This window comes from Metopolophium dirhodum, chromosome 1 (assembly GCF_019925205.1).
Source record: "Metopolophium dirhodum isolate CAU chromosome 1, ASM1992520v1, whole genome shotgun sequence".
In the NCBI taxonomy this organism is placed as follows: domain Eukaryota; kingdom Metazoa; phylum Arthropoda; class Insecta; order Hemiptera; family Aphididae; genus Metopolophium; species Metopolophium dirhodum.
Genome location: NC_083560.1, coordinates 121,441,137 through 121,465,481, shown reverse-complemented (window position 1 = coordinate 121,465,481; position 24,345 = coordinate 121,441,137). Strand labels below are relative to the sequence as shown.

At 30.0% G+C, this 24,345-nt stretch overlaps 1 protein-coding gene and 1 pseudogene across 1 annotated transcript in view; one reads left to right on the top strand and one right to left on the bottom strand.

Moving 5' to 3' along the window:
- The window catches only part of LOC132933476 (laminin subunit alpha lam-3), a 58,264-nt gene extending 37,208 nt beyond the window's left edge, over nucleotides 1-21,056 (top strand). Inside the window, exons 3-50 of the mRNA XM_060999749.1 lie at nucleotides 177-425; nucleotides 516-761; nucleotides 1,308-1,532; nucleotides 1,638-1,787; nucleotides 1,879-2,037; nucleotides 2,107-2,250; nucleotides 2,357-2,623; nucleotides 2,789-3,024; nucleotides 3,112-3,337; nucleotides 3,437-3,651; nucleotides 3,714-3,901; nucleotides 4,480-4,589; nucleotides 4,655-4,832; nucleotides 4,942-5,048; nucleotides 5,122-5,302; nucleotides 5,388-5,527; nucleotides 5,585-5,812; nucleotides 5,876-6,127; nucleotides 6,249-6,425; nucleotides 6,484-6,656; nucleotides 6,924-7,058; nucleotides 7,122-7,380; nucleotides 7,441-7,637; nucleotides 7,695-7,888; nucleotides 7,991-8,244; nucleotides 8,349-8,460; nucleotides 8,890-9,034; nucleotides 9,125-9,272; nucleotides 9,337-9,501; nucleotides 9,564-9,718; nucleotides 9,796-9,934; nucleotides 10,274-10,505; nucleotides 10,572-10,745; nucleotides 10,814-10,980; nucleotides 11,043-11,210; nucleotides 11,271-11,719; nucleotides 11,776-11,944; nucleotides 12,008-12,173; nucleotides 12,332-12,573; nucleotides 12,643-12,786; nucleotides 12,878-12,937; nucleotides 13,003-13,346; nucleotides 13,416-13,716; nucleotides 13,783-13,914; nucleotides 13,988-14,137; nucleotides 14,206-14,362; nucleotides 15,414-15,776; nucleotides 17,627-21,056. Of these exons, the coding sequence (XP_060855732.1) occupies nucleotides 177-425; nucleotides 516-761; nucleotides 1,308-1,532; nucleotides 1,638-1,787; nucleotides 1,879-2,037; nucleotides 2,107-2,250; nucleotides 2,357-2,623; nucleotides 2,789-3,024; nucleotides 3,112-3,337; nucleotides 3,437-3,651; nucleotides 3,714-3,901; nucleotides 4,480-4,589; nucleotides 4,655-4,832; nucleotides 4,942-5,048; nucleotides 5,122-5,302; nucleotides 5,388-5,527; nucleotides 5,585-5,812; nucleotides 5,876-6,127; nucleotides 6,249-6,425; nucleotides 6,484-6,656; nucleotides 6,924-7,058; nucleotides 7,122-7,380; nucleotides 7,441-7,637; nucleotides 7,695-7,888; nucleotides 7,991-8,244; nucleotides 8,349-8,460; nucleotides 8,890-9,034; nucleotides 9,125-9,272; nucleotides 9,337-9,501; nucleotides 9,564-9,718; nucleotides 9,796-9,934; nucleotides 10,274-10,505; nucleotides 10,572-10,745; nucleotides 10,814-10,980; nucleotides 11,043-11,210; nucleotides 11,271-11,719; nucleotides 11,776-11,944; nucleotides 12,008-12,173; nucleotides 12,332-12,573; nucleotides 12,643-12,786; nucleotides 12,878-12,937; nucleotides 13,003-13,346; nucleotides 13,416-13,716; nucleotides 13,783-13,914; nucleotides 13,988-14,137; nucleotides 14,206-14,362; nucleotides 15,414-15,776; nucleotides 17,627-17,775 (9,321 nt within the window). The 3' untranslated portion in view covers nucleotides 17,776-21,056. The remainder of the gene's footprint in view (nucleotides 1-176; nucleotides 426-515; nucleotides 762-1,307; nucleotides 1,533-1,637; nucleotides 1,788-1,878; nucleotides 2,038-2,106; nucleotides 2,251-2,356; nucleotides 2,624-2,788; nucleotides 3,025-3,111; nucleotides 3,338-3,436; nucleotides 3,652-3,713; nucleotides 3,902-4,479; nucleotides 4,590-4,654; nucleotides 4,833-4,941; nucleotides 5,049-5,121; nucleotides 5,303-5,387; nucleotides 5,528-5,584; nucleotides 5,813-5,875; nucleotides 6,128-6,248; nucleotides 6,426-6,483; nucleotides 6,657-6,923; nucleotides 7,059-7,121; nucleotides 7,381-7,440; nucleotides 7,638-7,694; nucleotides 7,889-7,990; nucleotides 8,245-8,348; nucleotides 8,461-8,889; nucleotides 9,035-9,124; nucleotides 9,273-9,336; nucleotides 9,502-9,563; nucleotides 9,719-9,795; nucleotides 9,935-10,273; nucleotides 10,506-10,571; nucleotides 10,746-10,813; nucleotides 10,981-11,042; nucleotides 11,211-11,270; nucleotides 11,720-11,775; nucleotides 11,945-12,007; nucleotides 12,174-12,331; nucleotides 12,574-12,642; nucleotides 12,787-12,877; nucleotides 12,938-13,002; nucleotides 13,347-13,415; nucleotides 13,717-13,782; nucleotides 13,915-13,987; nucleotides 14,138-14,205; nucleotides 14,363-15,413; nucleotides 15,777-17,626) is intronic.
- A 997-nt stretch (nucleotides 21,057-22,053) lies between these two features.
- LOC132935950 (uncharacterized) lies at nucleotides 22,054-24,107 on the bottom strand (annotated as a pseudogene).
- Nucleotides 24,108-24,345: the final 238 nt, after the last annotated feature.

Below are 24,345 nucleotides of genomic sequence, written 5' to 3'. Positions count from 1 at the left end.
CCTAAGACCAGCCACTTGTGGCAGCGTCAGCTCTTGCACGGCCGCGTGTACAAGACTTGGTCTCGATCAACTTAAATTGTTTAAAAACGTACCATCAGCTGTACTATACTGATTTATAGAAAATTAAACTGATTAAATATTTCACTATTTTTATACTTTTGTGCTTATTGTTGTAGATTTATCAAGTGTCGTACATTATTATGAAATTTGGTATTTCGTCAAGACCCGGCAATTGGATTCTAGAGAGGTCAACAGACGGTGGTATAAAATACAAACCATGGCAGTATTTTGCCATCAACGGTGAGGAATGCATTCAGAAATATGACGTTCAGCCAGCGTTCAACAAGGATAAAATAGTGCAAATCTACCGAAACGCTACTTGCATTACTTCATTTTCGCGGTTCAAACCTCACGAAAACGCTGAAGTAAAATAATTAAATAACAACACCTTATACTAATATTATTATAATATATTATTTAACACTAAATGTTTTAAATAAATGCCTATTCAACAGATTCACATCAATCTTCTAAAAGGACACAATAGCATGAACTTAACGTCCACTGAAATATTAGACTTTTCTGCGGCCCAACACATACAACTGAGGATGCAAAAAATAATTTTACCCAATGACAAGATGGCGATGTTGGACAATTCATTTAAACGCAAATTGTTCTATTCTATCAAAGATATATTCATTGGGGGCAGATGCATTTGTAATGGACATGCAAAAAAATGCAAGGAAATGTCAGAAAATGCTGTAAGTTGTATCTATTTATTTTTGATTGTTAATTTGTTTTGCAATACATAATTGAAAATATAAACCTTCCTTTTCAAAAAGTAAATTCTTAGATCATTAGAACAAATAGCGTTGATGCATTTTTCTATATCTAGATTATAATATACCTACCTACAACCTACTGATCAGTATAAGATGGTTAGGTTAGGTCAATAGCGGATTTAATTCGTCTGCTGGGGGAAGAGGGGCGAGAAAAATATCATTTTGGTCCAAAAATTCTATTTTTAACTATTTATACCTACTTAGGCCTGTACAGAGGGAAAAACATGTATCTAATAAAAATGTTTAAGCCGTGATTATAATTTATAAACACTCTGAACTTCTAAACAGATTTCTGAAAAAAATTATTATTTATAGGTAGTTTATGATGTCTAGGGGGTGGGGACAAGGCACTTATACCCCCATTTAACGCTGTGCCTGGGTTAGGTATCAGTAACCTAACCACAATAAATTATTTATTTATATAATTTATTTGTTTAACAATGACCTCCATCAATTATTTGATAGGAGCCGAGCTGCGACTGCCTTCATAACACGTGTGGCCCAAATTGTGACAGATGTTGTCCAATGTACAACCAGCGCCCATGGAAATCAGGTCCGGTGATATGTGAAAAATGTCAATGTCATGGTCATGCTACTGAATGTCAATACGATCCGATTGTCGATGAAGAGAAGTCTAGTCTGGACATCTACGGAACGTATTCAGGTGGTGGAATTTGTATCAACTGTTCAGTAAGTATATATATATTTCTCGGGACGATAATTCCAGAAATACGGGAATCCGTTATTTATTGCCTATATTATAGTTATATAATTGAAAAATCTAAAATGTTATAGAAACATACAATGGGTACAAATTGCGAAGTGTGTGAGCTTGGGTGGTATAGACCAATAGATGTCCAACCTGACGATCCTGAACCATGTTTATCATGCGAATGTCACCCTGACGGGTCCGATGGCAATGTGTGTATTCCCGACAAAGAAACAGTAAGTATTTACTGGTTTTACCCATTACAGTTTAACATTTAGTTTGGACGGAATAACGCATAATCTTTAACTACTTTTATTTCACTTGAAGGGAATCGCACTATGTAACTGTTTGAAAGGGTACGGTGGTGCCAAATGCAATGAATGTGCACCTGGTTACAACGGGTTTCCTAACTGTAAACCATGCGCTTGTGAAGAACGTGGAATTAAAACAGTGCCTTTGTCCTGTGAAAGCCAATGCGATTGCAAGGTATTATTATTAGACACTTCTTAAGTCTTAAGTATAAACAATTTATCATGTATGTATAATGTTAATTAGGAACATGTAACCGGAGACAATTGTGATAAATGTAAGATGGGCTATTTTAATTTAAAATCCACGAACCCTGACGGCTGTGAGAAATGTTTTTGCTCTGGTGTGTCATCGATATGCAAGACAGCGACGAATTTAAAAGCAACTAGGGTAATTCGATATTTTGATAATTTTTCTAGTCATATAAGTCATATTACAGACTTTGAATAAACTATTATAACCGCGTGTGGAGTTTACATATAATCCCATGTTTTAGATCAACGAAACTGAAGGATGGTTAATAACTGATTTAAAATTAACCAAAACCATATTTCCATCAACGGACCCGAGTACAGGACTCGCGTTAATAAGCAGCTTTGATATACCAGTTGACGTTGACAGCTTTTATTGGCTATCTCCTAGTCAATTTACTGGTAATAAGTTGTCTGCGTATGGTTCTAGTTTATACTTCAGTATATCATGGGTCATAATGCGAGGTGATTCTAGCGGCAGACAAATGCTTGATCCAGATGTCATCATTATTGTAAGTATTAACTACCTACTATAAACACGTTGGTTATTATATGATAGTTACTGAATTTCTAACGTGGGTACGAATAATAAATATTTTATTTTACGTTTAATATGTGTGAAATTAATTTATATTCTGAATCATTTAGTATTTTACATTGAATGCGTATATTTATAGGCCAAGGAAAACATTCTGATCGCATACGGTGGCAAGAACTTGAGATATTCGAACAATATTTCTGGTAACGTGAATTTGACTGAAAATGATTGGTTTTATGTGACAAGAGATTTTAAAAATCTCGAAACACCTGTTGATAACACTGAAGTGTCACGTGATGAATTTTTATCGATCTTGTCTGATATTAAACATATACTTATTAAAGCAAAATACCACACCAATCAAGTAGAATCAAAGTACGTAACACTATACACAATAATGAGTAAAATATTGACTTTTTTTAAAAATATAGAAATTATAGTCAAACTTTCAATTTATTTCAGTTTGATTAGCGCTTATATGGATATGGGAGATATAAACGGAAGTGGACAAATTATTGATGGTATAGAAAGTTGCACATGTCCAATAGGATATTCGGGACTATCATGTGAAAATTGTGACTATGGTTATGTAAAACAGATTGATCCATTTTCTACAAATATAATTTGTAAAAAATGCAACTGTCACAACCATTCACCAGAGTGTGACCAAATATCTAGTCATTGTTCGGTAAATATAATATAAATTTATGTTTTTAATATGTATACTTATATTCAGCTGTTATAAACTAATGATAATACATGTATAATATAATTTTTTACGTCATAGATCTGTGAACACAACACAACTGGACCGCAATGCAACGAATGTGCCATTGGTTTCTATGGGAATGCAATTGAGGGCACACCGAATGATTGCAAAAAATGTGCTTGTCCCCTGGATGAGAGTTCGAACAATTTCAGTCCTACTTGTAAATCGAATAGTGTAGGAGGTTATATTTGTACAGAGTGCCCCGAGGGATACTCTGGCGATCATTGCGAAATGTATAATTTCAAACCAACTCTTATAATTGACAAAATGTTTACAATATTTATTTCATTTATAGATGTGCTCCAACATATTTCGGAAATCCATTAGTAATTGGTTCTACTTGTAAACCATGTGATTGTAATGAAGCCCCTTGTGATAACCTCACCGGGCAATGCATCAATTGTCTAGGAAACACTATTGGGTGGAATTGTAAGGAATGTAAACCTGGTCATTTTGGAAATCCCATTATTTCTGACTGCAGACGTAAGTAATGCACATAAAAGATGGTCATAAAATTTTTTAACCCAACTGATTTATGCAAGCCTAGGCAAGTTAATGATAACTTTTAATTGAATTAAGTTAAATTGATAGAAAATATTTTTAAAAGTTTATAGTTAGTAGTTTTCCTAATTTTTTTTTTTTTACTCAGTTAAGTTAATAGTTATATGGAAACTTACAATTAACTTGTCAAGTTAAGTTAAATTATTTATTTTTTGTTTTAAATTTATAAATAGCTACCTAGTAATATGGTTTAAAATTATAAAAAGTAAATGTTTATGCAACATGTATCATCAATAATAATTGTATTATATATATTATTTAATTATTTATAAATTATCGTATGAAAATTACACATGCAGTGTGGCGTCCTCTTGAATAAACTGTTAATTAAATATTAATTTATAATTTAACGTTGATTTCGCTTAATTATCTTACATTAATTTTTTTCACTAACTTTTCTCATGATTTATTTACATGAGTAATAACTTTATGTGATTGTATTATTATTTGTATAATTTACCGAAGACTATTACTTACAACATGGTATGTTATGTTTACAGCCTGTGATTGTAACGCTATCGGTTCAGTTATAACTGATTCGTGTAATGTAGACACTGGCCAATGTCAGTGCAAAGAAAATTTCACCGGTAGAACATGTGATCGTTGTATGGTATGTATAACACTATTTTTTTTTTTAGTGGAAGATTAATATTTTATAATCCAAATTGTTTACAGGATGGTTTGGGTAATATAACTGCAGAATGCGTGGAATGTAACTGTAATCACATTGGTTCTATATCTGATTTGTGTGATCCTAGATCAGGATTATGCCCATGTAAAAAAGGTGTTTCTGGCATAAATTGTGATACATGCAGCGATGGTTTTCATTTATTTTCAAATCAAGGTTGCACTGGTAAGTAGATTAATAGAGCGAATTTAAATATCATAAGTAATAACTATAGGTATTATAATATAAAGTGAAATATATTGACATTTTAATGATTATTTTGTTTTATACGTAGAATGTCAATGTAATGAAACAGGAAGCAATAATAATATATGCGATCCTATAACTGGTCAGTGTAATTGTCGATCAAACGTGATTGGAAATCAATGTGATGCTTGCAACGTAAGAATAGAAAATTTTATGAAAAACATCATTATTAAATTTGGTTGTGCCTAACAGTAATTTATTATCATAGGACGGTTTTTGGAATATTTCTGAAACAGGATGTCAAAAATGTAGCTGTGACAAAATAGGTGCTATTAACGATATATGTAATTCGGAAAGCGGAGAGTGTGCTTGTAAGCTTGGCATAGGGGGTAAAAACTGCGATCAATGTCTTCCAAATTATTATGGATTTTCTATATTAGGCTGTTCAGGTAATTAAACTAAACTATAAATGCAATGATCAGCTAACAAGCATTAACAGCTACTCGATGAATATAACGTTAAATATTATTTCAGAATGTGAAGTATGTGAAAAACCTGGACACACTTGCGATATGGATACTGGCAGGTGTGTGTGTCCTCAACTAACAGAAGGACCAAATTGTAGTCTATGTACAGCCAATGCTTTTAGATGGGAAATCAATAAAGGATGTCAAGTAGGATTTTGATGATTTATTGAATATCAAAAATATTAATAAAGCTATTTATTTTAGGAATGTCATTGTGATTCATTTGGGGCTTTCAATGGGTTATGCAATAACGAAACCGGGTCTTGTGTTTGTCGAACTGGCTATGACGGTCCAAAATGTGATAAATGTTCTTTTGGCTACTATGGGTATCCAAGATGTCGGCCATGTGCTTGTAACTATGCTGGAAGTGAACCAAACCAATGCAACGAAACTTTATGTGGTTGTGATGAATTTGGGCAGTGTGAATGCAAGGTAATAATCTTTATCTATAGGATTTATAAAATAGATTAAACACGTTATCTGCTTTGTGTCCAGATTAATGTTTACGGAAAGCGATGTGATCAATGTAAAGATGGAACCTTTGGACTTCATCCAATAAATTCGGACGGATGTATACCTTGTTTCTGTTTTGGGAGAAGCAACTCATGCACAGCAGCAGGCTTAACATGGAATCAAATCAGATTATCACAAACACGTACTTTATCCATAAACTATGATACAAATAATAATACTCTGTATAGAGAGGGTGATTATCCAGTCAATACTCAAGAAATATGTTATATTAATGTAAGACTAAAGTTATATTTTTTAAGCATCAGTATAATATTATGAATAAATAATTTCATAGTTAATACCTAATTAGTAACTATATGAGTATAAACATGAAACATTTTATTTATTTCTATAGCTAGCAAATCCAGATAGTACAGGATTAAAACCTAACAAAGACGAACGGAATCAACTTAATGTAACTAATAATCTCAGGGTTATACCGGGAACTATAAGTAATGTTGAGATAGGAGTGAAATATTTGTTCGATACTCCTGTTTATTGGCAACTTCCTAAACGTTTTTGTGGAGATAAGGTTGGTATTCATAAATATTGATAAGAATTTGAAATAATTACCAATACTTTTAAATTAGGTACTATCATATGGTGGTTACATACGGTTCACCATAGATGCCGAAGGAGGAAACACTCTTTTCCCTCAATCCATTCTTACTTCATACCCACTGATTCAGATTCAAGGTAACGACCACATAATATTAGAACATTTCCCATCAACCATCAATGTGGGGACAAGCCATCAAGTAAGGTAAGTTAAAATGAAACTGTTAATAATAATATTAATAGTTATTGTTACCAAATTAAAATTAAATTTACAAAACATGTTATAAGCATAAATTAATTGATCTTTGGTTCTCTTTTTAAAAGCAAAGCTTGTGCAGAATAGAGAGAGTAAATATTTTATTAAGTATAATAATTATTGTTTTAATAAATATCTACAAAAAAATACATATAGAATCTATATATTATACGTAAGTAGATACATAGTACATATTATATAATATTTATTTTATAGGTTACACGAGTCATTATGGCAAGTCAAAAACAATCCTAGCGCCAAAGTCAGCCGAGAAATACTTATGCTTGCACTACAAAATATAAAATATATATTTATTAGAGCTACTGATTCAGTTGATTTCACAACAGCAACGTTAGTCAATGAAATTTAGTAAAACTATTGTTTATTTTCTATAATAATGATTTATTATTACAGTTTAAAAGATGTAACTTTAGACACTGCTACAATGTCTCAAAAAAAAACTAACCACTTAACTGCTTCTCAAATTGTTGAAGTATGCGATTGTCCACCAGAATATAATTCTTCATCTTGTCAAGACCCAAGCTTGGGATACTTTCGTTACTACAACACTTCAGTAAGTGCTACAATAATAATACAGACTGTCGGTGAAGCTCGGCAATGTGAATGCAATGGAAGGTCATCTATCTGTAATGTTGACACCGGAATTTGCAAAGTAAGTTATTTACAATGATTTATGTTTCATAACACAAAATAATAAATATAAATTTTATAGAATTGCACGCATAACACTGGAGGTGCTCATTGTGATGTATGCGCGGAAGGATATTATGGAGACCCATTTACCGATGGTTGTGAACCATGTCCCTGTCCATCAGTTACAAAAAATTACGCACAATCTTGTGAAATCGATTTTGATGGGAAACTAATATGTCATTGCAAACAAGGTTATAAAGGAAGCATGTGTGATCAGTAAGAATCAATAATATTTCTAATCTATTATAAACGTTCTAATAAGATTTATTATAGATGTGAATATGGTTGGTTTGGATATCCACGGGAAGAAGGCGGAAAATGTGAACCATGCCAATGTAACAAATTTGGCATAGTAAGTGATGAATGTCATGAAGAGACAGGTCAATGTAACTGTATGCCAAATATAACTGGTAGAGATTGTTCGGTTTGTCAAGATAAACATGTTCTGACGAGTAAAGGATGCACACGTGAGTTGTTAATACTATGTTTTTAATAAATATTTGAAACACTATGATTGTACTTACTTATTTAATTTACTATTTTTTTTTTTATGATTTAAATTCATATAGCTTGTGAAGATAAATGCATTGACACATTATTAGATCACGTGTTTAAACAAATTAAATTGTTGAATGAAACAACTCTTCATCTTGCTGAAGGAATGATATCTCCACCATGGTCACAACTATCTTCTGTTAGAGAAAATATAACATTTTTAAATAACATAATAAACACGTCAAGTCAGGAAAATCTAAAACTAATAAGCCTTTCTGATGAAGTTGACCAAAATCTTAAAAAGAAATTTAAGTACGCTTTTGTTAAGGTAACCATAAATGTCAAGTATACAATTACAACGTAGTCTTTAATTTTATTAGGTAGTGCATATTTATTATTATTTTCATATCTATTGAATACTTTTTTTTCCAGGCCAAGAAATTATTGAAGTCATCTCAAACTAATGAAAATGAAATACAACCTCTTCACGAGTTAGCCGAAAACAAGTTAACTAACAGCATTGCTCTAGAAAGGGAAGTAGATGGTATGTGAAATTGTTAGAATTACATATTAGGAAATCATTTTTTTTTTCTTTTCAATGTATTTTTATATGCCATGTAAAATATATTGAAAAACATATGTATTTCTGAATTATATTTGATACATTTATTTTCTAATTCAAAACTCATTATAATGTATACGTTGTAATCACTTATTTTCTGTGAATTTTTTAATTTATTAAAAAATACAAAATTCTACAAATTTTTATACATAATTTCAATAAAGTTCAATACAAAAAATATGATTTTTATGATTATATATTTATATATATATTATGCATGAATATACATGTAATATTCAATTAAACAAAATTATAAAAAAGTATATTTGTATAAATTATTTCTGTTCCTATTTTACTGTTTTGAGATTAAACTACTGAACTTAAATCATGATCAACTTGATTATTTTTCAGAATTAGTTAACAGTTTGCAGAGCTATAGCTTTGAAGATAGGTCTCATGTAAATATAATAAGTACTATGAGAGAAGCAAAAAATTATCTGAGCAAAATAAATAACATTGATTTTGGTCCTTCAATTGATCCAAAAGCGATACTCAAGTATTTTAAACCCTTTTTTATGCCTAAATAAAACTATTAATTGGGAAACATTTTTATACTTAACATACATAAATATATATATTTAATTAGAACATGCTCAGACGCAATGCAGAATTTACAGTTAAACACAGGAAGTCAAGCTCAAACCATTAATCTTCGACATAAATTTGAAACCTTATTAAATCAAGTGAAGGATTTTGATAATATATTATTGAATCTTTCAGATACTTCAGAAATAGTAATTATAATTTCTTTAAAATATATTTTATTTTATTTAAACATTATTTCTCAAAAACAAATAGACGGTGCAATTGAAACAACAGAATTTTGAATCGCTAAATGATCTTAATAAGATGATAGAAGATATAAATCATCTTGATTTAACCTTTAGCACAATACAAGGAGATACCAAAGAATTACTGAAAGAAGCTAGAGAAAATTATTTTTCATCTTTAAATAAACTCGAGGTACCTATCTATACAGATGTGTGAAATTGCTATCATACTGTATTTAAATATAATTTTTTAAGGAATTGTTATTAATCAAACCAAAATTGGAAAACATAAAGAAAAATATGAATAAAGGAAAAGACTTTAATCCTCGATTTGATGATGATCAACTTTTGGTTAATTCGGCTGAAATACATGCTAATTATCTTTTACAGACTGCTCAAAAATATGCAGAGTAAGGTTTATTTACACATACGTAAATAAAAAGTATAAAAATGAAATAGTTAATAATTTATAACTTTATTTTATTAGGCTATTTAAACCAATTAGACATGATGCAAACATTGCTCTAGAGGCCAGCAATGCATATTTAAATATTGTTGATTCTCTCCAACTAGCTCGTAATGCAGTTATTAATGCTAGTATATTAGCTGATACATCGTTCAAAACGGTAAGTTTTAAATCATTTTAACAATAGTTACTTTATCAATAATCAATAACTTTATATCTATTCTAAACTCATATATTCTATATTTTATATAGTGTACAAATTAATTATAAGTTAATAATGTATAAACACGATTTGTATAATTATATATTATCAATATAGATAATTTATATTATATTGATGTTCATTATTAATTTCATTTTTATTACCACTGACAGTATTGTTACCCATTTTATACGGACAGCAATCAAACTAATACATTTTTAAAAATGTTAAATTAAGTATCAATATGAGGATCACTTATTTTATAAACATAACATATTTTATTTTTATATGTTTTAGGCGTACCCAGGAGTTTATCAAGAATCATTAATCGATAAATCCAAAACAGCTGAAGAGTTATCCAAACTAACCTATACAAGTACGACCGATATCAAGAATATTGTTGATTCGCTTCAGTCAGATTTTGACATACAAGTTGATGAAATAGAAACCATTAAAAATGACATGAAACAAATTGTGAAAAATGATAATTTAAATTCAAAACAAATAACAGAACTTGAACAATCCGAAGGTATTTTATTAAATTTATCTTAGGTCTCTTGACTAAACTTATTTCGCTTAACTTGTTTTGAAAAAGGAATGAACATGGAACTAAACAATAAAGAAGACGTTGATCCGTTAGTAATTGCTTCGAGTAATGTTGAGACTAAAATCAAAAATATTCAAGATAATATTGACAATAAATTACGCCCAGTTTTGGCTCAATTGAATGAAGAAGGAGAACCAAGTCTGACAATTGCACAGGATAGGAGTATAATTTCAACAACTTTTGTTTTCAATTTAATTGTAAAAATAATTGAGTACTTTTATATTTCTTAGTTGATGAAACTGAAGAACATGGGAAAAAAGCCATTGATATGCTCAGTCGAATCCTCAAAACTTCTGAAGATTTTAGTAAGAAAGTAGCTGCTTTTAACCATTCTATGAATGCTAAGCTTGAAGCTCTACGGAATAAAATTACAAAAGCTCATCAAATCGCTGATGGTGTAAGTTGATATTCAAATGAAATTAATTACATTTTAAGTATGCAATATCTTTATTCTTTTAGATTCGAATATCGATATCTGGTCAAGAAAACGGTACTGACAATGCGTGTATTCGTACGTATCAGCCAAAGTTCTTGGAGCCTAGTACAAGAACTACAATTGTATTGTCTTATGCTATAAGCTCAAACGAAAGAGACGCTTTGTTATTTTATCTCGCTAGTAAAACCACGGTACGTCAATTAAAATTGGTGTAACTATTACTATGTACAATAATCGTTGTGTTATTATAGGGTGATTTTGTAGCAATCGAAATGGTGAATCGTAAAATACGTTTTGTTTGGGATGTGGGTGGTGGGATTGGTGAGATTACACATCCAATGCATATACAGACAGCTAGCGACCTAAACAATGATCAACACTGGTATAGAATCGAAGCGGAAAGAATACACAACCTAGGTAAATTGCTGATCAGACCACAAGTAGTACCAAATGGATCGTCTCTAGCCATGGGTTCTCCGCACACAAATATGTCCAGTGCAGGAATGGGACGTTTGGATATAAATTCTGATGATCAAATATGGATAGGGGGGATAGACAAAGCACCACTACCATCGTACTTACACTCTAGACAACATGGCTTAATAGGATGTTTACATCAAGTTTGGCTTGATGGTCGGCCCGTGGGGCTTTGGAATTTTAAATCACAACCATCAGGGACTTGCTCCGCCTGTATTGAAGGGTAAATTTTAATACACTCAGGTAGACGACAGTTATTAACCAAAATTAATATTACAGTGCAGAAGATTTGGTGGATGATGGTTCCTATAGATTTTTTGGGGATGGCTACGCTGTATTACACTACGATACTACGACTACGTACAATAAGTATTTATTCAGTGTTTCTCTGAGTTTCAAAACATTTGATGAACGATCTCTACTCTTTCTTGTCGAAGGTTCCCAGCCGGTGAGCATAATAATTGTTATAACTAAAACAAATACTTATATAATGGAGTTAATTTTGTCATAGGATCAATATATAGAAATACGAATACACGATGGTAAAGTAGTATTCCGAGTTAGTTACTCTGGGTATTCCCTTCTCGAAATATCCTCAACAAGCCGATACAATACTGGAAGTTGGACTAAATTAGAAGCTACTCGATACTTTGATAGAAAAAAGAAGTTAGAAAAAGGTAAACAGAGAATACAAACTCAACAAAATTAAACTAGCTATATTATAAAGTTTGATTCATATGCACATTTACTTAGATCTAAACTTGTTCTAAAAATACTGTTTTAATTGATTTAAAATTTAAAATTAATGTGTGAATGATAATTTATTTTATTTAAGGTGTTTTAAAAGTGGGTGGAGAATCAAAAGAAGGTGTCCCATCTCCTCCGCCAAATCAAAATGACATACCAGATTTATCTGAATCGGAATATATGGTTGGTGGCGTTTCTCCTGGCTTCAAATCTATAAGTGGTTTACCCAAATCGTTTTTGGGATGTATGTCGGACATACAAATTGCTCAACAAGGATATAATCCAATGAGAGGAATATCTTGGGGCGTCCAACCGACTTGTTCAGATAAAGTATAATTTTTGTTTACTTAAATAAAAAAAATACTGTCTTAACATAAAGTTTTATGTTACAACATACAGCCGTTGACTGTAGTGGGATTCTATGGAAATGGTTATTTGGAACTTGTATCACACACGCTCAAAAAGAAAGCATCATTTGGATTCATGTTTGCTACATTACAACAAGACGTGTTATTAATGTTATCTACAACCGAGTCATTAATTGTAAGTAATTATGGATTCAATAAATATTTTTGAATTCCCATGAATAATGTTTTTAAACTTATTATTAAAAATGCAATATATTAAATTTCAGCCTGGAGTAACTAATACAAGTGATAACGCTGAAGAAATAAATAATAATATCGACCAAGAAGTAATTTTGGATTCTATTTCTCTAAAATAATATGATACTAATTCAAGGTTCTAATTTTATTTCAGAACAAGCAAAATTACTACTCAGTCAGCTTAAGACGAGGCCAAGTAGACATTCGAATAAATGCAGGACGTGGAGAAGTTAGACTTGCAAGTGAAGGGTTTGAATTTGGTGATGGTAAGTATCACTCCATTATGGTGACCAAAAACGGAAAAAAGTTAGAGCTGCGCATCGATGACGTTTTGCATTCGTCCTCGTCATTGCCTGAAGGGACGAATATCGTGAAGGCACCTGGAACAGCTGGAGGTCTATTTTTAGGAGGATTGCCAATAGAAATAAATACCACTGGAAAAGCGGTGTCTAGCGTTCCATTGATTGGTACGATCAAAGATGCTATTTTCAATGACCAGTAAGTAAAAATATCAAATTAAAACTGTCCATAACAAAATATTATTATCACCTATTTTGTTTCTTAAAGACTTCTGTTTTTTGATTCACCAATCGAGTTCGAACACGCTGCTATTGGGCAAGTAGGGCCAGTGCCGCAGAAAGACAATAATGTTTACAGTGAGATCGCCTCAATGACATCAGCTGAAAAATCAGTAGGCTGCGTGAAAGAAGGAAGCTTTTCACTCGAACCTGGTGCAGTTAAATTTGGAGACAATCCAAATAGCTATGTGCATGTTACATTTGGTAAACGCCACAATATGCAGAAAAACTTTAAAATGGACTTCAGATTTAGGAGCTTCTATCCAAACGGACTGATATTTATGTTGATTGTAAAGAAATAACTATCTTATATTTTATGTTCATGTGTTTTACTTAACTTATTGTTTGATTATTAGGGAACACGTGGGAAGCAGACAAATTATTTATTAATGCATTTGTATAATGGGCGTGTGCAGTTAGTATTGAAGACGCGAAAAAGAGTTGAAATATCCACCCAAGCTGTATTTAACGATGGAATATGGCATAAAGTATGAAACAGAAAAAAATACATCATATTGAATACATTCCAATTTAATATTTAATTTGTGTTTTGTACAATAGATTCAATTAGTAAAAGAGAATAAGACGTTGAATTTCGTTATTGATTCAATTCCACAGGAAAAATTAAATTTGACCAAAAAATTAAGTACAGGCAATACTATGTACGTGGGTGGTATTCCAGAAAAAGATATTCAACTACCGGAATCGTTGGTATGAAAATCAATTCTTAAAATATCAATACCCCTAATTTCAATGGTCTAATAAATTTGTTTTTATAGAATGTCCAACCATTCAGAGGATGCATGCAAGGCTTTGCAATAAATCATCAAGAAGAAGAGCTGGTAAGCGAAAAAGCAATACGTCACAAGGTCGGACAATGTTTTCCACAAGTTGAAAAAGGTTCATTTTTCCCTGGTGACGCATATGCCATTTATAGTAAGTCATGAAAAATAAATATATATTAAAATTATTTCTAAAAACCACTAAAAATTAAATCAACTGTTTAATGCATTCATTATTTGGTTCATATCAAATAGCATAATATTTAAATTATAATTTCTTCAATTAATAATCTCTTATATAATATCTTTAAGCTAAGTTTTAATGACACGGTTTTTTTATGTACCTATTCATTTTCATCAAGATTATTGAATAATTTCCCCATATGATTTTACAAGTATAAGATATAACTAGTGATATATTCTTATTTTATTAAAAATAACTCCACTGAGTTTCACAATAGTAGGTATTTTTTACGTGTTGAATAGATACAATATTTTTGTTGGGGATATTTAGATGAGTATTTATGTATATTTGGATCACAACTAGGTGTTACATTCATAAACTGTTTTTGTATATATTTTAATGTAAAAAAAAATACGGTATTGTTTTAATTTTGTTATTTATTGCGGCTATACAGATATATTTCTAAACGCGGATGATATGTGGCGTGCTATCTGTATCTATTGATTTATTAGATACGATCGTGACAAGTTTAATTTAATTTAATTTGTCATGGATACGATGACGGCTAGTCGCATGAGTCCACTATACTCGCAGCAGTATAATAACGCACGGTGACTGTAATTATTGTGGTGAACTAATGTAGGTTTGTGGCGCGCAGGTCGGCATCAGGCTTACAAAAAATGAAAAGAACATTAGCGGTACCCAACTATGATAAAGTTACGGTGTGGAAACCGGCGGCCGTCTGCGTGACGACTGCCTAGGTACGTTCTTATTCTGCTGCGAGTATAGAGTAGTGGCATATCGGTAATCCGTGGTTGCCGTGTGCGAACAGCACCACTAGAGTCACAGCGTGTATGGTAATTTATTACGATTAATATATTTTCGTCTCTCTACTACAGTGTATTACGCTACTAATATGCGAAATTAAAACAATTACAATTGCTGCACATATAATACTATAAATATCGTTGTGAAATATAAGTAACTTTAAATTTTAATTGTTCTTTTAATAAAAATACAGAAAACAAATTTTATGTGGGTGCATTGCTGGAGTTGTCGTTAGAGCTGAAAACGACGCAGTCTACTGCGGTTCTTCTGTCTGTGTCGGAACCGGAAGGCTATCCAGCCCTGTCATTGGAACTGAACCAAGGTAAAGTAATTATCTCCGGTGATATGGGCGACCGCAGACCATTCCGTGTCGAACAGAGTTTCCAATCAGAATTTGCTATTTGTGACAACAAATGGCATCAGATTCAAGCGTTCTACGTTGAAGATAAACTCACCCTGAAAGTCGATCAATTTGAGCAAAAGTATTGGCTTCTTGACAACGGGCACATAACCGGAGCGCGTACACACAGTCCTCTGTATATTGGTGGATTACCAGGTAATTGTTTAGTTTTTGAGTGTATTTATGATATTGTAAATACTATGTATTTTCTATCTAAAGCAGTCTATATACATTTATATCAGTAAAACCCCTTCAATGGATATCAAAACGGTTTTGATATCTATAGTATTATTGAATAACCTTCAATATAATCAATTCACGATCAATAATATAGTCAATATTGAATATTGATCAATAACATTTATCGTATATAGACCGCTTAATAGTATAGCGTAATCTCAATTTAATTAATCCTCGTAAGTAATTCAATCAAACATAAAAACATTTTTTTAATTTATTAAAATTAAAATGTTTCAGCATATCACATGCTATTACAAACATTTAATATTATGGTATAGCGTGCGACATTTATATAATTAGTGATATAGATAATATTCTCATGTATACAAAGCAATCGGGATTACGGTTTCCGATATTATATAATATAGCAAGAGAATTAATAGATAATTAGAGTGAGGTTTTAGGATGAGAAGTTTAATGGGAAATAATGACTGTTATAGGAACTTTGTCGTGAGTTTGATTAAAATTACGGTTAGTAGAGAAATTAGAAGGTTTAATAATGTTTTGAATTCGTTCAAATTTTTTGATGCTGAATCTGGGGTACTTATTGGATGTTCGGCGGCAGTTATGATGGCGTATTCTGGACGTGGATGAATTGAATACGTAACGACATGTGGGGACGTGTTGTGTTTGAATTTTTACCTTTTTAGATTTGTTTGTGGGTCTTGTAAATTTTTTGAAAATTATACAACCTTTAGTTTTTACATGAAACTGTGTGTGCACCAGAGCATAGTGCACATCTAGCTGAGACATCTAACTCTCTTTGATGCACTTTTCAGTTAAGTGATCATCTCCGCATTTAACGCACCTAGCCACCTAGGTTGTTGACTGCAGTACTTGTGCGTATATGGCCATAAGCTTTAGATGTGTATCATTGGGGGGGGGGGGGGGGGTCGGACTATTGCGTTTTGCATGTGGTTTTTCGATTGCCACTACGGTGTGAGGCAGAATTTTGATCTCAAAGATTTCTTTGTTGTTTTCTTCAAGAGCCAGTTATTTTACGTGGTGCAGTGGTAAAGAGCGATGGTTATTTTTGATATTTACCGTAGCCGAGTGTCCTACTTCGGCCGCCCTGTCTGAAATATCAGTTATGATTGTAGAGTGATGGAGATTTCTGATTAACACCTTATACTGGAGTTTATAATGCGGCCGGAAGGAGTGAAATTTTGCATCGGTTTCAATTAAGTAATCAATTATTATATTGAAGGTTATTCATTTTTTGGACCGGACTATAAGAAATGACGGTGTGGACTTAAATGAAATATTGTTCGTACCTGTGAGTGAAATTATAGTTTATTGTTGAATATTGAGAAATTGGTGACGTTTCCTTATGTAAATCGTCGAACCTTTTAAAGTTGTTTATAGTTTATTTACCTAGTTTTCGATGTCACTGTCTGCATTGGTTAGTGCCGCGTATCGATTTGGTGGCGTAAATTACTTGATTTTTTTTTCCTTTTGTTGTGAAGTATTAGAGGGCGAGGATAGATGCCGTTTTAGTTTTTTTGATTGTGACGATCGATGCGGCGCCATATTAAATGGACTCGATGCGTGGTGTAACCGTAACGTAGTAAGTTAAGTAGGTAATATGCGAAATGGTTTGTGCGATTATTTCGACATAGGAGATAACGGAGCGCGAGTGTGCCCTTGGTGGTAGTTGGCACCGTAATAACATAAAAATATAATGTGATAGGTACCTATATAATTTATAAATATTATAATATAAATTACCTGTGAATGTGTAACGAATGTACTGACGTGTTTTACAGACGCTGCATCAAGTGGTACCTTAGGAACCAGAGAAAACTTCAAAGGCTGCATACGAAACCTTGTCATTGGTGGCGAACGTACCGACTGGACCAACATGGCGGGTCTTCACAACATACTGTTGGGTTCTTGTCCATTGATCATCCACTAACACTATACATACCTAATATTACCTATTTCCCTATTTTATTCAGTTTTCGTTATAAACGTTTGTGGTCCGAGAACGTACCTAGATGCGATATTTATATAATATTTATTATTACGAGGAAAAACTATGTATCCTATTTTGTACATTGTACATAACTATAGTTTTCCGAGACTGCGCTCCTCCGTACTTTTTTTTTGCACGGCGGATTTGACTTACAATTTTTTTTTCTATTGTAAATACTCATACCTACCATATTTCAAATCAAAAGTATAATTAATTTTTATGAGTATAATATTTAGGTATAACCTAAATGAGTTTAGGTATATAAATATATATTTTTTTATTTTCATTTTCATACCAATATTACCTATCATTCAATTCCTTTAATTATGTATGTTATCTTTTTTTCACGTTTCATAACATTATGATACATATAAAAAGTTGTTTAAAGTTTATATTTTAATACATGATATTTTATAATTAGAAAATATTAGAAAAGGCAAACGTGGTTTATAATCTAATGTTTATTACGTATATAATGTACAGAAATTCTTCTACAAGCATAATTACCTACAAGTAATTTATATTAAATCATTTTTTACTATTTTTTTTTATCTTTATCGTATGAAAAATAAATAGATCGATAATTATCAAGACGTTTACTTTGTAGATTTTGGGAAATTTTTCTTTTTTATTATTGTTAAGATTTTCATTAAAATATTCAACATTTTAAGTTTTTTTCATCAGGTTTCTTATATTCATAATTTTATATATAGATTTTTTTAGTTTTATTCAGAATACAATTTAAACTTAAAAGAGTATTGATGATGTATACGCTTACAAAAGTCATAATTTATTGATTTAATAATGTAATTTAACTTTTTGTATAATGATCAAAATATTAATATACAATACAAACAAACATGACTACTTTTTCAAAAATAATTATAATCTGTAAATTCAGAAATACAACTATACTTAAATTAAATTATAATGTCATTAGAGTATTTTGTGAGAACATATTATTATGTTTTATAATTTGTATAAAACACTTATAAATAGTTACTGTATTAAAAAAAAAAATAAAACAAAATTTTCTTAATAATTTTTTTAGTACAATCATGTATTTAAACTGTATATTATTTACTTCGAACAAAGTAAAATTTTTGTTTGGAATGGATATCATAAATGTTATATTATAATGACAATAAAGTATTATGAGTAATATGTGATGATAATTGCCTTGTGACAATAATGATATATTACACTATTACGACTTAATTCCAAAGATTTAAAGTCCGGCATCTGATGAAAAGATAAAGTTCTTGAATGATGCCCTTTAAGTCGCACAAATACCGAATAAATGACTAACGTAAAATCATAAATATCTATATTTTCTAAAAATAAAATTATGCACTTCTGCGGTTAGGTTTCAACCGCAGAAGTATGATAATTTTTTTTTTTTTAAAGAAGAGAAATTAATTTATAATTTGTTTGAGGCTTTTTTATTTACTGTAATGTATTTCTTTAATTCTCGGCTACTTAATTTTTAAATAAACCAAAAATCACAATTTTAAGTTCACAAATCATACATAAAATTCATATTTAGTGAAAAAAAAAAATTGATCTATACTTCGATTTGCGAGAGAACTCAAGTCTCTTGTGCATCTAAATGAATATAATCTGTCTGAGGTTATACATTTTTCCACCATGGGAACTTGTACATGTATACAATGCCAATGCTGTGCAGTCTACCGGCGATGGCAACGATTGACAGACAGCGCTCGCACGGGTAAAGTCGTGGGAGTTTTCTTGCTTAATGAAGTATAAAACCAATTAACAAAGTGAGTAGAGTTTTAAAGTTTCATGAAATATTTCATTTATGTGAAAAATATAAATAAAAAAATGTATTATTACATCTAGAAGTTTATGGTCATATACTTACAGCAAGAGACAATTTTTAAAAGTTGTTTTATAGTATACAATTATTAACAAATAATAGCGCATAGGAACTCAATTGAAAAGTGATAACTAATAATATAATACAGTTTATACCTAATTTACCTATAAACATTAATAATTTAATTCGTAAATCTTGGTTGATAAGTCATCCATTCTCAATCTTTTCTGTGTGCAATCAATAATAATTTATAATTACTTACCTACAACCAAATATGTTTAAAAGAAAAAAATGTATACATAATGTCATTGAAATATTCAAGAAGAGTGACATTTTTATTTTTGAAATATTTCCATTGAAAAACTTCAATTGTAATATTTCAAATTGAGAACCTTAGTGTCATGGTCGTAACTAGCATTAAATAGTAACAGGGGCTATAGTCCTAGAAAACATAAGTGGAAAATAACATGTAGAAAACCATAAAAACAAAGAGTTTCCTTGTCATTAAAAACAAAATTAAAATATTAAATTAAGCATAACATATTTTATTAATTAAAGTCAGGTCACTGAATTTATTTTGGGTCATAGGTAACCTGATGCATGTCTTAATTTTTCTCATACACAAAAAACAAATATCAATATAATAATATTCAACCACCTATGTTACCTGTACGATATCACTATTATATAACTATATAAAAATACGCCAGTACAGGTAAGTACTTATTTAAAGATGGAAAATATAATAATAACGGTGTGTTCAGGATAAGGATCTGAAGCTTGAAGCTAATAAGCTACACACATTACACATAAACACATTGTCTAATGTAACATATTATTAGAAAATTAGTATCAACACATGTACACGATAGGTCAATCATATAAATACTTTGTATAAAAACTATAAAATGATGAATAGTAATAATAAGTACCTTCGTATTCTAAATTCCATTTTTAGACTTATGTAAACCAATACCTAATAATTTATATTATATACAATTTAGAACAATTTACGATATTCTACTTGCTACATCCAACACTCACAATATATTTATCTCCTCGATATATTTATGAAAGGATAAGGTGACTGACTGACAGATAAATCTATTAACTTACAGCCATAACCATAGGACAGAATTGGTTGACATTTGGCATTCTGATACCTACTATGACATAGGCTTCCGCTAAGAAAAGATTTTTTGGAAATTCTACTACACAAAGGGAATATAAGGGTTTGTAAGAAAACAACAGTGACTCAATCTACCTAGCAAAATAATATTTAAATATCCAATGTTAGAGCAAAATTACGGATCTAGAATATTATGTCGTGGCCATCATACCGAGGTTGTTTTGGCACAAAACTGTTTTAACATACATAATAAAAACTATTTTTTATTTTATTAGAAATATTATTTCTTTGATTTCATAAAATTCAGTTCATTAAAAAATACAACTGATTATAAATCGTTGATAATCTAGCTGAAAAAAATTAGTAAAAAACATTATAATTGTAAAGCAGTATCCCAGATAGCAAAAATATATTTTATTGAAATTTATAAAGTATTATTTTTATAATGAAATGATTTTATAAACGTTTTGTTTTTCCCATATTTTTGATTTTAATAATATTAAAAAAATATCTATAAAATGTCAGTTGGCCACTGGATTATCATTAATATGTTATTTTAAAAATAATATGAATAAAATAATATTTTATATTATTATATACATTATATTATTTTTCTTTTATTATCATTATATGATTACTTTTTAAATATATTCATTAATTTAATATATAATATTATAATATAATATATTAAATAATACAGTCTATAGGCAGATATTCGTATAGGTTAATATAGGTTAATCAACCATAATATGACGCTCGTAAGGTAATGATTACTTATGTGTAAATACAAGCCCCTGACATCAAATTTTGGACCCTTGTGGCTTGTACTAAATGTTTTCACGGGCCCGGTACTAGAACTCATAATAATAAAATACAACCCATTACAATGGATAAAATGTTAATGAAAATTAACTTGTCCCCATTTATTTTAAATTAAATTGTTAAATGAAAATGGAAAATTGGTGAGATACAATATACATGTATTAATTACAGCTTAATTTTATTAATTTTTAGCACAATCCTCCAATTATTTGCCCATTATAGTATAATATTAAAATACTATATTATACCTACTGGCATTAAGTATACATTTAATAAAATATACTTTTTTCCAACCATTAGATTAGCTTATAGCAATTTATTCATAAATACAAATATTATATAATATAATATCAAATTATATTACTAAAAAAATTGAACAAATCATTTGATGAGCAAATTAAATATTTTATTTTTAATAATAATTGTACAATTAAAGTTGATTTATGCGGAATTTGGCGCCAGCAATAAAAATTTTTAAAGGGGTTTCAACATCAATTGTGTTGCAATTTTTAAACTTCCCAATTTTATTTATTGACTCTGAAACATTCAAATATAATAAACAATAAACGTAAAATATAATTGGTTGATTTATATGTAGGTACAATAGGATAAAAATTTAGAATAAACTTTGAGAAGAAGTTTAATATAAAAGAATATGTTATCATCTTTCTTACCAAATATTAAGGAACAAGTGGCCAAGACTGAGAACACCTTTTTCTTTTTTTGCCCTCTGTAACTAAATTCTTTTAGTAATTCATCAGTGAAAAGAAATCTCAATATTGTTCTAACTGTTCCTCCTATGTTGTTGCGAGCTAGCCGTGACAGTTCTTCTACCTGTAAGCATATTTTAATTTGTTTTGTTTAATTACTTTAAAATGTATTTATTTTTTTTTACCTGGATACAATTAAATTATTTATAAGAAGGTACAACTGTATTAAACAAATTTAATAACACCACAAAAAATTGTAACGATAGTCCATTCAAAAACCCCAGTAAGTTACACAAGTAAAAAGATTTAGAAACCTCTTAAATACAAGCCCTGCTTACATGTTAGTTATTATTATTATAATAAATAACTCTTACCATTTTCTTTTTTAACTGCATATCAAGTAATTTTTCTTCAAATATTGTAAGATCCTCTTCTGTTTTCAATGGTAAATTACAAAGTATGTATTGTAATACATGATCAATGCCTTGTAATGTTGTTTCGTGAATTTCAAATATGTTTGTTTTATTTGTCATACATTTTTCAATATTTTCTATTCTTTCGGTCATAGTCTTTATTTCATACCATGTGTTTGATGTGATTCTATTTATCTTATTCAGTATGTCTGTTAACAAATTTTAATGATTTAAAAATATTATGCATTTAATTTTTGGATATTGGTTACAGTGGTGTAATTTCAGTTTTCAATAGGAGGGGGACGGCAAAATATTTGACCAGCCCAAATGGGTAACTTAAAAACCACACATATTTTATAATTTAAATAGTTTTTACTATAATCGTTGCAACCCATTTCACTAACTAAATAACAAAATCATTTGAAAATATAAGGTAGCAGATATTTTATAGAACAATAAATTGTACATAGAAATTAAAACTATGTAAACTAATTTTATTTTATTTTTATTGCTTGCTTACTGGTTCAAGTTCTTTTTGTTTTATTAGAAATTGTTTATGAATCTTGAGCTATTTTCACTTACTTTATTATTTATATTAAAAATGAGATGGAAACACATGGAAAAATTTATTTTAATATAGGTACTAAACTAAATTGAATACAATAGAGAATAGTGCACAGTACACAACTGTCACAAAATTAACTGCAGTTTGAAATCAATGATAAATATTAGAGTAAAGATCGGTTGTTTTTAGAAGTAGTATTCATTTTATATTTTTGGAAATAAAGCTATATGGGATTATGATTTTTAATTATTTTTACTGTTGTATATACAACAATTGAACAATTTTATATATCCTTTAATTCTTTTCCTTCATAAGCACACACACACACCACTTCTATGCACGTCCCCGCATGCGTTTAAATATAAATATATTCCAACTATTAATATATTATTAATTACAAAATTTATCATTGTGACAATAATTTCTTAGCTCTAAAAAAATAGGCATGTTTTTGAACTAATAAAATATAATAATCATTAAATGGAAACAACCGGACACCGGCCCATCAGGCTGCTATTAAAAGTAGACAGGGGCAAATGCCCACCTTGCTGCCACCCTGCCCCCAAATGACGCCACTGAATTAATTACTAAACTGTAAATTGCATATTATACATACCTAATGCTGAGTTGTCAGTTGTTGTAGCATTGATCATAGAGACTTTAAAGGGTGACGAGGATGTATAAATAACTTCTTCAATTAGATTAACTGCATCTGAAAAAAGGATAATGACATAATTATTAGAAGTTTTTTATTTTTAAAAATCATTTTTATAAAAGCATATTATATAATATTCATACTAAATACTTCGGCAGCTGGTATTAATTCTGGGCTCAAAGATCGATCTTTGAAATCTAGTTTTCTCTTCACTGATTGGTTGCTCGGCGATAATATTTTATCAATAATCATGTTATTCCTAGAAGGTGGAGTATCTATAAAGAACAATAATTATAAATTAATAATTAGATACTGATTAAAAATTAAAAATAAACAAATATAATACTGATTTTGTAAAAATAATTATGTTATTATTTGT